Source organism: Nuphar pumila, chromosome 3 (assembly GCF_984573655.1).
Source record: "Nuphar pumila chromosome 3, dmNupPumi1.hap1.1, whole genome shotgun sequence".
NCBI lineage: Eukaryota > Viridiplantae > Streptophyta > Magnoliopsida > Nymphaeales > Nymphaeaceae > Nuphar > Nuphar pumila.
The window spans coordinates 115,709,079-115,722,955 of record NC_143251.1 but is presented as its reverse complement, the minus strand read 5'-3'; the positions used below and the strand labels follow the sequence as shown (position 1 = coordinate 115,722,955).

At 40.1% G+C, this 13,877-nt stretch overlaps 1 protein-coding gene across 1 annotated transcript in view; it reads left to right on the top strand.

Moving 5' to 3' along the window:
* The first annotated feature begins 334 nt into the window (after positions 1 to 334).
* LOC149843392 (villin-3-like) overlaps positions 335 to 13,877 on the top strand; it is a 73,546-nt gene continuing 60,003 nt past the window's right edge. The window contains exons 1-4 of the mRNA XM_089999759.1: positions 335 to 457; positions 1,165 to 1,242; positions 4,749 to 4,918; positions 5,040 to 5,139. Coding sequence (XP_089855885.1) covers positions 4,863 to 4,918; positions 5,040 to 5,139 — 156 coding nt within the window. The 5' untranslated portion in view covers positions 335 to 457; positions 1,165 to 1,242; positions 4,749 to 4,862. The remainder of the gene's footprint in view (positions 458 to 1,164; positions 1,243 to 4,748; positions 4,919 to 5,039; positions 5,140 to 13,877) is intronic.

Genomic DNA, 13,877 nt, shown 5'->3' with positions numbered 1-13,877 from the left:
CCGACAAAACATGAACCTGAACCCGAAGCCAGGGATTTGTCATATGGGCGGGTTCGGGTTACCCTAATGGGTTGGGTACCCGACCTGCTGACAGCTCTACTGGCACGAAGGGCTAATCGGATCTCTTTCTTTATTACCAAATCTGGATCCTATCATATCCAGTACGGATCGGGATAAGGTCATACCCGAACCGTTCACACCCCTACCTCCGGTGCATGTCTCTGACCGGATCTTTAGGAGCGCCACACCAACTAATCACCACCGTTAATCCCGGATTATCGCTCTCAACCGCCTTTATTGGAAGTAATTAACCCACCCCTTCCCTTTCTCTTCCACAGAAGCACGCGAACTGAAATTAGAAAAAAGTTTATTTTGAGGAAAAAATATATATAAATACTTTCCCATCCTTTTTGTCCTTAAAGCTCCTCTCTCTCGCGCTGGCTGCTGATCTGATCAGGTTCATCGCTCTCTCTCTCTCTATCTCTCTCTATCTGTGTGTGTGTAGATTTCCTGGGATATTGATCGCTGAATCGCTTGATCGTGATGAGATTTGGTAGACCTTGTCGTAATTCGTTTGGTTGATTTTGATCCTCGATCGGTTCTCGTGTTACTGATTGCGGATTTGATTGATCGATCTTGTAATTTTCCTTTTTGCGTTTTGATCTGTTGAGATGTTTTTGGAATTTGCGGTTTCTGGTTTTAATTTGGTGCTTGTTTTGTGCAACTGGACTTTGCATGAGTAGCGTAGGGATTAGTGTTTTTTTTTCCTAGTTTTCTGATGGTTTGGTTTTGGAGTTCCGGGCGTGTTGGATCGAGTTGATGATTTATTTTGAGTGGAATCCGTTGAATTCGATCATATGTTTTGGCTGTTGTCTTCTGGGAATTGATTACTGGAGTTGGTATGTGTTTGGTGTAAGCAATTGAGTTGTAGGTGTGACTAATCCTTCGGGTGTAGAGAGATGGAGATGAATTATGGCCTTATGGGTGGATTTGTACATGACGGAATCGTAGGGAAATCTGTTTATCCTCGCTGCTTTGGTTGGTTGTCTGTGTTGGACATGTCTAAAAGGATGTGCAAGGCACTGTTTTTGTGTAATTTTTCACTAAAAATAACATATAAGAGGATGGTATATTGCAGTAAATTGGAGTCTTTTTGTGATGCAGGTGGCTTGTTGGGGACCAGAGATAGGGCCTTGCAGTCTCATGGTTGAGGAATGTGTTTTCTCGTGTGCTTTTGACAAGGCATGGTTGAGAAATGTGATTTTTCTTGTCTATGTTGACAAAGAACGGTTGACAATCAACTGTACTTGATTCAAATTCTTTATTGGGAATGCAGTTTCATGTTTTTTTGATTGGTTACCAAGTGAATGCAAGCATAATTTTCCATGAATACTGCCAGTTATTTGAAATATCATTAACGTTTTACAGTTTATGAAATATAAAAGAATCCCAGAAATTACAATGTTTTCAAATACAGGTGGATTTGGATTCATCTTTCTCTTCAGAGAAGTTCTTGAGAATAAATTGCGTAACATGTTGCTAGGCCTTGAAGTGCACATTGTAGAACATCCGCATCTTTCCTTTACTTGGTCATATGGTTAGATTCTTGAAAATGTTTTGAAAAATTGGATCAATTATTCCCATGTTATATACATAGTGTGTCTGTACTATTTTGATGATTGTAATAAAATTCCGAATCTCTTCCTCCCTTTGGATGGGAAATGGACCTTTTTTATAAAAAAATAGATCCTTTAATAATACTGCCAAAAATCTTGAAAAAGTTAAGATGATCCAATTTTTTAAAAACAATCCTAGCACTAGGAATGAGAAACAACCATCCCTAATCTCATGAACAAGTGGCTGCTTGCAAACAGAACAAGAACTTCATTTGTTAATTGCATATTCCTAATTAGCATTGCCCTATGTATATGATTCCGCCCTAGTTCCACACCTGTTTGTTGCTAGATGAAGGAGCCGTAATCTATATCAAATGACAGAGTACTTATTAAGTAGGGAAATGAAGGAACCTATAGGGTCAGCTCTAGTGGGAAAGTTAGCATTGTGGCATCATTATTTTTAGATTTATTGCAAAATAAATAGGCAGTAAGACGCATAGGTAGGTGGAGGAGATTGTTATACAGGTCAAGTGGGACATTTATACGGAAATTGCATGCATTGGTAGGTGAACCTGTGCATAATGGGAGCGTTCCATATGTCCTAAGTTCATGAATTTATAATTGGGACATAGAGATCGTTGATAATACATGGGTATTCTGTGTATAGGACTGATTTGGCTTGTGGGTGTTTCAGTAGGAAAGCTATACTTACAGCATCAACTGCTGGGTGGCACAATGTCTTTTTCTTTTCTTTGGTGGGTTGAGGGTGGGGATGTAAGGTGGTTGAGGGTGGGGGTGTAAGGTGGTTGTGTTTGATGTCTAGCAGTTGATGCCAAGTGTTGATGGTTAAGATTGTTACTCTCTCTCTCTCTATATATATATATATAATGTATATTACCCCCATGGGTAAGTAACCCCTAGTGGAAACCTCTATTTTTTTTTTAATATTCTTTTTTGCACATTTGACCCTCCAAATGTGATCTACATGTTTAGTTTAGTAGAAACCTACTCTTAGATCATGTTTTTCTGATATGTCTGTTGGTTTTTCTCGGGGTTAAAATATCAATCGCCTATAACTTACCAAAAATTTTAACCCTCAAAAAAACATATTTTTACTTCAAAAAATATGATCTGAGGGTTGATTCTTATTATTTTGACCATGCTGAATATTTCCATATGGTCATAATTGGTCAAAACAACCTCCCCCTATGAATTTCAAGTATGGTGTTCCTTACCCACGAAGGTAGCAAATATATATAGTGATAAACTGCCCTCTGGTTGTGTGGCTAAATAATTATCATACACTATAAGAATGAATAGGACAAGCAGAGGTGCTTTACGCGATACTATGTGTAATTGATGAAACTGTCCTTTCTCTTACCCTTGATTTCTGATTATATTTATTTTCTTTACATCCTAGTTTTTTATTCTTCTGATCTTCTGTTCTTCCTTACAACCCTTATGAAGTGAAAGTCTGACATTCTTTTAATGTTAACCAAGATGCTTACATCATTTTTCATGTATAATGTGACATACAATAATTGCATTGTGTAAATGTTGATAACATTCATTCATGATGTTATATGGTTATGTTGAATCCCTTTTTTCCCACGTGGCTCTGCAAGCACAAGGAGCTGGACTGTTTGTATTTGATGGCATGTCTTGCTCTTTCCCCATCCTTGTCTAGGATCACAGTCTAATTGGTTGTTTTTTTATTTGAATACTTTTGGTAGCATTTTGTTTATTGGTTTTCCACTGGTTTGATTATGTTGCCTTTTCTTAAATAAATGGCTTTGAGGTGACCATTTTCCTTGCAGAATGTTGCTTTCTTAGCTCCCTATAAGTGGTACTAGCACTATCAGTATATGTAGTGCCCGATTTTCTTATGAGGTGGAAACTGGGGAACATTTTTTGTGTAATCTGTCCTTTCTTTTATTCCTTGGCTTGCTTGGTCTCTGTAGTATAGATACTCATCATTTTAGCTTTCCTCCCTCATCCCCGCCACCTCCCCCCCCCCCGAACATTGCTTGCAGATTCTTCTGATATGCATCCTTGTCAAGATGTTGCCGTATGAATTTGGTATAACAAACCTGGTTAGCATTAGTTACCTTAAATTATATCACATACTTATTGCCATCTTTGTCGAGTTATAGTGATATGCTACTAGAGAAAACACACCATCCCTGAGCATCTTGTCATGAAGTCAGTTGTGCGAAGCACAAACACCTCCAACATTAAGTCAGATGCTATATTGCTGCCATAGGGTGGACAATAGAAATATCTATATCCAGTCTAAATAAGAAGAGGAAAGGATCTTCCTTAGGGACCTCTAGAGGTTTTAAGAAAGATTCTATGGAACCACAAAAAATGATTTTAGATGAAGTCTTTACTTTTGTCTGCCAAAGTCCGTCCTCTCTATGAGGTGAAACAGTAGGTCCTAATTTATCATGGCAATTGGTTTGGGCTTTCTAGATATCCTATGCTCTGAACTAAATATTAGGGTTGCTTAATTCTAACCACCTCATAAGCTATATGATTGCACTTTTAAAGTAAGAAACATCATTCTGTTAGTTGCTAAGCTTCAAGCTTGTACAACTCTAAAGTTTTGGGGGATCTTCTATGTTTTCAATTGACTTGTGCAAAATAGGAGGGAATTTTATTTCTACTTTTTATTCTTTTCTTGGTGACTGCTTGCAATCGCTGTTGTACTTTCTTCATTTACTTTATGGAGTCCAAACTTTGTTGTCTTTAAAGGGGATACAAAAGGCTACCTGTTATTGTTAGAATTATAAGGAACTGTCTAAACAAAAGTATAAATATATTTGCACTGGGCTTATTACAGTGAAAAAACATTCAGCTGATTATGATGTTTCTTTCATGATGTTATGATGCAGTTGATTATGATTGATTTATTTAATTCTTAGTGTCTCATAGTAATTATTTCTATTTTTTTTTATTTTCACATTGTTAATGTTTCTTATATTATATTGAGAAAGGAACATAATTTCTAAAATAAAATGTATCACTGATGTGTGTTAATAAGTCATAAAATAAAAAACAAATGAGCAAAAAAAGTACAAGATAAAGCAAATTATTTTAACTTGATTTCTTATGTGTGATCATTTTTTGCAGTAAATGTGAGAACTTTGTATTGGTTGTAGCAGTTGAAATATTAGAAGGCGATCCATCTGCATTTTGGAAGGAAAGCTCATAGATTTATTTTTATCACAAAAAAAGTGAGGTGCAATGGCTGGCTCTGTTAAGAATCTTGATCCTGCATTTCATTCTGTTGGTCACAGAATGTATCCTTAGATAATTTCTGATTATTGATTATCATTTGTATTGTCATGCTATTACTTGCTAAATCATGCATATTTTATATTGGTCAAACCATAATCTTGGTTGTACCTTAACATCTTATAGTGGCACAGAAATATGGAGGATTGAGAATTTCCAACCAGTTCCATTGTCAAAGTCTGAATATGGTAAATTTTACACAGGAGACTCTTATATCATTTTGCAGGTAATAGGTTTTGAAATGGTCAGTGCATTTTATACCTGTAGTGTGTGATCATATAAAAGAATAATCCTTAGGTATTTTTAAGATTTTGGTCTTTGCAACTTAGCTCTATTTCATAGACGTGCTTTCTTGACATCCTTTTGCAAATGTTAGTTGTTATGTTAGCCAATAGCTTTAACTCAGTAGCCTAAAGTCAAAACAATGTACAACAACCAACATGTGACAGATGGATATGTTTTCTTGAAGTGGAACCATGTATCATGACTTTATTTCTTTATAAATGGAAAATGTGTTCTCTAGTTTTGTAGCTTGCTTTTCAGCTAGCTTGGTTGGCTATGGGTTAAACTTATTTCTGGTCTTCTTGACTCTCTTGAAAAGAATTCATTCTTAATTAAAACAATTTGAATAAAAATATGTTTTTTTTTGTGGTTTAATTTATTTATTCAAGACATTGTTAAATAAGTTTGAGAAATTTTTTATGGTTCCATTCAGATTAATTTTTTATAAATGATAAGTTGAATTACTGTTAATAAATATGTTTAAACAAAAACCAAAACAATTTATTGTTGTTTGAATGCCAAATCATTTAATGCCTCTTAGAAGTAATTGTTTATTTGGATGCAAGGTTGTAAGTGTAACGCCCCAAAATCCTGGACTTGAAACCTTTTATGAAAAAGGTTGAAAGCTTTGAAATCGATCATTTATCAGAGTTTGAAACAGAAGTTCAGCAGAAACTCATGTTTGAAATAGCAAGTTCCTGGACCTTAGGCGCATTACAGCGCCAACTTCCCTTTTTCAAACCGATTTGCAATTCAAATATATTTATTGAAATAAATATAAGAAACGAAGTTTTGGTAACACAGTTTTAATAATTCAAAGTTTTAATCAAAAGAGATGCTTTCAAAGAAACTCTATACCATATTTACCAAAATATCCTCAAGAACGTAACGTCAGGGAAAGTGTCTCGCCTTGAACGCATCACGTCATCGTGCCATCGCAAACTGTCTCAACCTGTCCACCACCTGCTCATGAAATGGGTCAGTTTCACGAAAAACTAGTAGGAGTGCAAAAGACAAGAAGTAATAAAGACTGCAATAAGAAAGATAATTGATCAACTAACAGGAGAAACAAAACAGAGCTAACCATACATGCTATCGAGTATGTCAAGCAAAGCTCCAATAAAGCAAAGTAGCTAAATACGAGAACATTAAGAAGTAAAGTGCTGAACAAGCAAAGTAAGCAACTGTAGCAGTCATACTAACTCTACAGGTAGGGAGTAACTAACTCCACCAAGCAATCAAACATAGTAAGCAGGGTAACTGAATAAGCATTGACAATCATAATCAAGCTTACCATGCATGTAATAACCATTGAATTCTCCAGTCCACCAACAAGTAACTACATTGATCATAAAGTGCAAGGTATTGCACAATAAGCAGTTTATAAGCTGCATGTGATAAGCAATCGCAGGACAATAGTTATATATTAACCATAAGGTGTAGGCAATTAGTAAGACAAACAACTACATTAGTTCTAGTTGTAGACAGTTCGTAGATTACGAGCCGTGAGCAGTTACATTCATCATATAAACAGTTCGTAGATTACGAGTTGTAAGCAGTAATATTCGTCATAAGAGACACAAGCCAACAAGTACTATATTGCAACAAACACGAATGGTTCCACAAAGTAGTAAAGCAAGTCACATGCTAATATACTGCAACTAGCGTAATGCTATTATCATAAGCATTTAACTAGTACAAGCAGCTAGTTATTACTAGCAAGGAATTGCATAAGCAATTCAACCAATAAGAGCAGCGCTACAACATGCGTATATAGTTCAACGAGTGATATATGTTGAACTATAAGGCAAACAAGCAAGTCATATCACAGTACACTCATCTCAACAATACTTTGAGTAGATTACATTTTGTTCTGATTATTAACTGGCCGTTGTGGGTACGCATAAGGCACTAAACGTAGAAACAACCGAGATCGATTTGGGGGTCTATTATGCCATGTATTTTATGATACCCCGAATGACTGACTGAGCCCGCTCCTAAGAGGACGATCAGTGACCAAGAGAGTAAATCTCCAAAGGCATACATGGCCCGTGGATGCATCCAAACTTTTGCATAAGTGGCCTCAAGGCTATCTTTGTAGCATTTCCCCTAACTCTGATGACTGGGGAAGCCAGGTCATTTGCCCGAACTAGCCATTGATAGCTTGTCCATCAGAGTTTTGTACCATCAATCCTCTCTCTTGATGAACCATGTCGAACGAGCACGATGAGGGTTTCTTAACCGCCGCCCCATTCTACATGCTCGGGACTATTATGCTTGCTCGAGCATCTTGCCTGTGAAGGCACAATCACCATTATGTGAATTATATGTGCTAATGCACATTCGAGGCAACCACACACCTCTCATCCTATTCACTGCAGTACACAACGTACTTATTTAAAAGTACAACCACGATGAAAGGGGCATGGATTTCTCAAAAGAAAATCCCCACAACAATACTTTGCTGATAAGATATGGTGTAACCATTCAAGTTCAAACTTGTCATGCTCAGGTCCTTTAGACCGTCACGAGCCTCTTGCTTGTTAGGCGAACGTCGATATAATATGATTAACAGAAAGTGACAAAACACGCCTCGAGATTACTATAGACCTCTCATCTTGCTCTTCGTAGTTCAAACATATCGTACATGACTAAGGGTACAACTATGTAGAGAGGAGCATGGATTTCTCAAAAGAAATCCATTAGCAATAATCTCGAGAAGAAAGAAAAAGCGCCAACTATTTTAGTTTGGCCAGAAAACCCAATAACTAAGTCTCACATTAAGGGTGATGCAACACTGGTCTAGCAATAGCGCAGGTTCCTCAGTAGAACCTTCCCATGCAGATTCCCTTAAATAGGGTTAACCGAGTTGTATCGGATACGCGAATTGAAGTTGTAAAACACTTCCCCCAAATATATTGATTTGGGAGATCCAATCGCTATTTCACAAAAGGCTTTCAAAATTTACTTTACAAAACTATACGTTTTGAAAATAGGTTGGTGCTTAAAAGTCATCTTTTTTGGAGAACCAAGTGCATAAGTGTGCATCGTGTCTTTTAAGACAAATGAACAAGTTGAAATACACTCGAAGCTGCACTCAGTGAGTGCAAGCCAACAAAGAGCAAGCCTGTGCACGTTATAGTGCAACGACAGAGTACGATCGATCTGCAAAGTGCGAAACTGCGTGTCGAGCGCAAAACCTCGTAAGCAGTGCACAAGTGCAAAACTGTACCTCAACTAATCAACCAAGCAAATACGTAAACACTCAAAGGAATGCATGAGATACGAAACCGTACCTCGGCCAAATCAATCACACAAGCAAATGAGTACACAAGGTAGCGCACGAGGTACGAAATGTACCTCAACTAAACAGACATGCAAGCAAATAATACTCAAGGCAAAAGAGCATCAACAACATAAAAAGCAGAGAGAACAAAAGAAAAGCCTTGGCGCATAAAGCGCGAGACAACAAAAAGAAAAGTGCAGAAAGTAAATGCGAAACAGAAGCCTGGGCACATAAAGCGCGACGACAAAGTAAAGACAAGTAAAAATCTATGACACATAAAGCGCGGGGCAACAACAAAATAAAGTGCAAAAAGGTAAGGAGGACAAGGATCGCGAAACCGTGTCCTTAAATTAAAAGACATAAAATGTAAAGACAAGAATTTAAAAGCCTGGGCACATATAGCGCGGTGGCAACAAAAAAAGAAAGTGCAAGGAAATTAAAGAGGGCAAGGATCACGAAACTGCATCCTTGAATTAAAAGATATACATATCTATTTTATACGTATACATATATCATCATCCTCTTTCATTTTTAATTATATTTTCTTATTTTAACATTTATCCGTTTATTGTCCTTTTACGCAAGAATCCCCTACCTTGAGGGGTTGCGGTTCAGCATACACTTGCCAGCGTAGGTAACCACGAGCTCGGCCACGGGGAGGGAGCGTGATCCACCGTTCAACCTGCAATGCTTAGAATGCTAGCGATATGCCATTAAAAGAAGAAACACAATAAGCACAAGCCGAGCCTTAACCCATTATCATAAGATCACGATGGGCTTGATTCCTCACTTGCACCTGCAAAGGTGCCAGAGGCAGGGGCCTTACCCCTGCCTGGCAAAAAGCAGCAGAGGCAGGGAGCAGGGGCTCCCTGCCTGCCAGGACAGAGAAGGCAGAGGAGGGAGCAGAGGCTCCCTGCCGAACCTGCCACAACAAGACAGGGGGTGACACCACCTGTCAGAACACGAATCAGGATAGGGTGCCGTAGCCCCCTGCTGGAAGCGAGATAGGCAGGCGACGACAAGATCAAAGCAGGAGGGCAAAGCCCCTGCTGGAAAACAAACGAGATGCAGAGGGCTTTGCCCCTTGCCCAGAAAACCAGAGGAGGCAGAGCCCCCCCACCGAAAATCGAAAGACAGGGGGCAAAGCCTCTCACCGAGGAGAGCACGCAGAGGCAGGCCCCCTTTCAGAAACACCAACAGAGGCAGGGGGGTCACCCCCTGCCAGGAAACAGGAAGAAGGCAGGGGAGGCTTCTCCCCCTGCCGGAAAACCAAAGGAGGCAGGGGCTTTGCTCCCTGTCGGAAAAAACAAAAGCAGGGAGAGCTTCGCCCCCTGCCGGCAAACCATAGGAGGCAAGGGGTGGGACCCCCTACCAGGAAGCAACAGGAGACAAGGTGCGGAACCCCCTGTCGAAAAACAATCACGAGGCAAGGGGCTTCGGCCCCTGCCGAGGAACAACAGAGGGCAAGGGGGGCTTGCCACCCTGCCAACCAAGGCACAAGGGCCACCCGAGAGCCCTCTGCCAAACAGAGGAGGCGACGCAGGCGGCAACCCTGCCGCCTGCCAGAAGGGAAAGGGGGAAACGACCAAGGGGAGGTGCTCAACACTACCCTCCCTGGCAGACCCAGAGCCACCACAATGGTGGCTCTGGTCCACTGACCCGAGAACAGGAGGGTCGAGGGAGACAGAGAAGAGAGAAGAAGACAACGAGGGATGCTCGACACCACCCTCCTAGTAGACCCAGAGCCACCCACGATGGTGGCTCTGGTCCACCGACAACAAACGAGAAAAGGGGGTGGGGTTTACCTGGGAAGACCGCGGCGACGGGGGAGTCCACGGACGACACAGGTGATGGCGATGTCGTCAGGGAGGTTGGCCGAGCTGCTGGAGCAAGGGCGACAACAGAAGGAGAGGATGCCCTCGGGGTCACCAACGTCAAGCTCCGACGAGCAGAGGGAGCTCCTACGTCGGGGGCTCCTCTGCAGAACCGAAGAGGCACGAGGAAGAGGGTAACGGGGTCGTTGGAGGTTGCTCAGGGAACCGGTCATCAGGTGGCCTCCGACAAGCAACGGGTGACTGAGACGGGGGGGGGGGTGGCTAAGATCATCGGCGCACGAGGTCGGATGGGAGGTCTCGTTGCCAAGACTCGCAACCATGTCGGCGTCAGGTGGCCGGAGAAGGGGAGTGATGAATAGAAGAGGAAGGGGGGAGGGCGACGTCGTCGGCATCTTGGAGGTCGCCGGCGCTCGGAGGTCATCGACGACTTTGATCGCCGGCGTTTGCAAGGGGCTGGAGAAACGGAAGGGAGAGAGAGAGAGAGTGGCGAGGGTTTTACCCCTCGCCCCTCTCAACCTACGTCTTTTAAAGATGCAGGCTCTCGCGAAGGTTTGAGAGCCCAGGTTCGGGTCGGGCTCAGGTCCAGGTCGAACTCGGATTCGGGCCCGAGACGACGAGCCAACCTCGACACATGTCTGGCATGTTTTTTTTTACGAGCTTTCCAGTAAGTACCATATCGTTATATGTGTCGGTCGGGCCCAAATTAAGACCATATCGTATCATACCGTAAAATATTATAATTTTTTGATAAAATTTTTCAAAAAATCCAAAAAAAAAAACAGAAAAAATTAGCAAAAATGCTAAAAAAATCATATCATATGAAACAATGATGAATTGCAAAAAATACAACCATAAAATCATATATGAACCATTTATGTCTCTATGAACTGCATAAGACATCATCAAACATCTACTAATATAGAATCATAGATAATATTGCATGCATATCTCACAAGAACAATGCAAAATATTAAATATCTTGTAATTAAGAATGTCACAAAACTCAATAAGAAGAAAAGAATAGGGATTTTTTACCTTAACCCACTTCCTTGAGTGAAAAAATAGTGAAATGCACTCTTGAGAAAAACGCAAAAGCCCTCTCCTTAGCACACAAATCAGCCCCCAAATCGCTCTCACGGCTCCTAAGGTGCGTGGATTCCCTTCTAATGGCATCTAGACAAATGGAGAAGTCGGCCCTCAAAAGGTATTTCAAACCCAAAATAACAAAAAAGTAACACTGTTTGGATGACAGATGTTAATGAAAGAGGCGAACAGATTCTCTCTCCTTCAAAACTGCATTTTTTGGGTTTGCCATGCAAACCTTTATAGTCACCACCACGACCACCATTATTGGCTGTCAGGAATGTCAACACCACTCTAATACCCTTTGAATGCACATGGCTCTTGTGAGAGTGATGGAAGGGCAGGTGATGATGGTAATGGTGATGAGGGTTTTGATTCATCTGCAACCTGCCCATGTTGCTTATTCTCTTGGCTTTGAGATTCTGAACCTCTTAAACCACCATTAAAGAAATTGGATGTTTAGGCCTGAAAAAACCTAGTTAGTCTTAGGGTTTGAAGAAAGAGGAGATGACCATGGTAGTCTGCAACAGTGAATAATTATGAAAGAAGAGGTGACTTCATAATCCATAGTTGGTGGTCTTACAATTGTGGGTGATAGTGGCGGTGTTGGAAATTTCTGCTTGTTCTTGATAGAGATACCACCAGAAATCATGTTTTTTGGTATGTGTTAATGGGTGGGGGGACTGTAAAAGAAGGTGGAAGAGGGAAGGAGTGCAGAGAAGGGGGAGGGCTCAATGGAAAATGACTAACATGAACAAACATAAACTAAAAACAGCCTTAGGATCAGGATGTATTAAGAATAAGACTCAATTTCTTTTTAATAATGAATATACAAAAGAACATATAAACAATGTTCATGCTGTTTAAAATACGCATAAACAAAAAAAACGTTATCTATAAATGCATCCAAATGCCTCCCAAGTCTTTATTTAATCTGTTTCACCTCGTTTCATTTCTTACAATGTTTTAACTAGTGGAATGTGCAATAAGGCACCACCCTTGCGCATCACCTTTGACTTTCCTTAATTAGCCATTAAAAAAACCTCTATACGTCTTTTGATCCTATTCTTTTTATTAGCTTTGTTGTTTGCCTTGATGGTCCATTCCCTGTTTTTGACATTTTCTTCATCTACTAGACTGATATGAGGTTATTTAGTTGTATGATTGTTATTGCTACTTTTTTTGTCAAGTTTGTCTCCCTGGTAAGGTTGTCATTGTATACATCGTTTGGTATTTCTTTTGCCTATTTCCAAAGGGGATTATTGTTTCTTCTTACTGCTATCAATTCATATTCCTCCTCATTTGTAGTACACTTAGGTATCTGGATCATTTTTAGTTATATGATTTAATTGATTGGTGAAAATTGAAAGGGGAAAATTGGTGTCTCAATTTAGTCCGGGAGGACAACTCCATTTATTGGGGCGTTTTTTCTGTTTGAGGGTTTGTAACATGTATTCTGTGTGTTTTCATGCTCATGAGTGTGTGCATGATGCACTCCATCTTTCTTCTAACTAAAAATGTGCTGGTGCGATACCGCAAACACACACACACACAAGGGGGGGGGGGTGACAAAATATGAAAGTACTAGAGAAAATCTTGGAAAGTGCAAGGGATAGAAAATGGGAGAAAGAAACTAGGGGAGTAGTTTTAATTTTAAATTTTTTTAATTTATAATCTGAAATTTCAAATTGGTAACCTATATAAGGGTACACATGGCGAAACTGGAGAGTGGGAAGTTAAAGAGAGAAAAGCGGGCGGTGGGGGGGGGGGGGGGAGAGGGAGAGGGAGAAGGAAGGTTGGGAGTGAGATTTCTTTATTTATATTGGTTCTTGTTTAGGGCTTCGTCTAAAACGATCGCTATAATGCCATTCTATATAAACGAGATTGATGAATACTTTGTTGGTTCTTGGTTAAAAATAAAACCTTCAACATGAGTTCATGGGAACCACACATAGACGCTCTTCTTTTCATGGCTTTCTTGTACCCAATTGTGTCTTTCATTTATAATTTCTTTTCTAAAACTTAAGGAGTAGAATGGTAAGCATAGCCATCACCAATGCCATGTACACAATCTACTTTTTATCTCTGGAGTTTCTTGTGAATATACAATTAGTCCTCTCAAACGTTTCTCATCGTGTTAGTACTCGTTCTATTCTTCTTGGTTTGTCTTCTACAAGCACTATTATTGACCTTTTTGTGTTGCCTAAAGATGACAGAATATGCTACCCATTAAGCTACTAGATGTCTAAGTTTTGGCTATGCAGATTATCATAAGTTTTGGCTATGCTAAAATTTCCTAGCACCTGGCCTGGACTTCATGTACCCTGTCATGTGACCTTTTGACTAGACTTCATGTACCCTGTTATATGGCCTTTTGACTATGTCCCTTTTCTTGGGAGTCATCTTAGTCTGTCATTGCCCTTCATAGATATCTTTTCCGATGTTTGTATCTGTGCACTTTCCTGCTTAACGCTGATC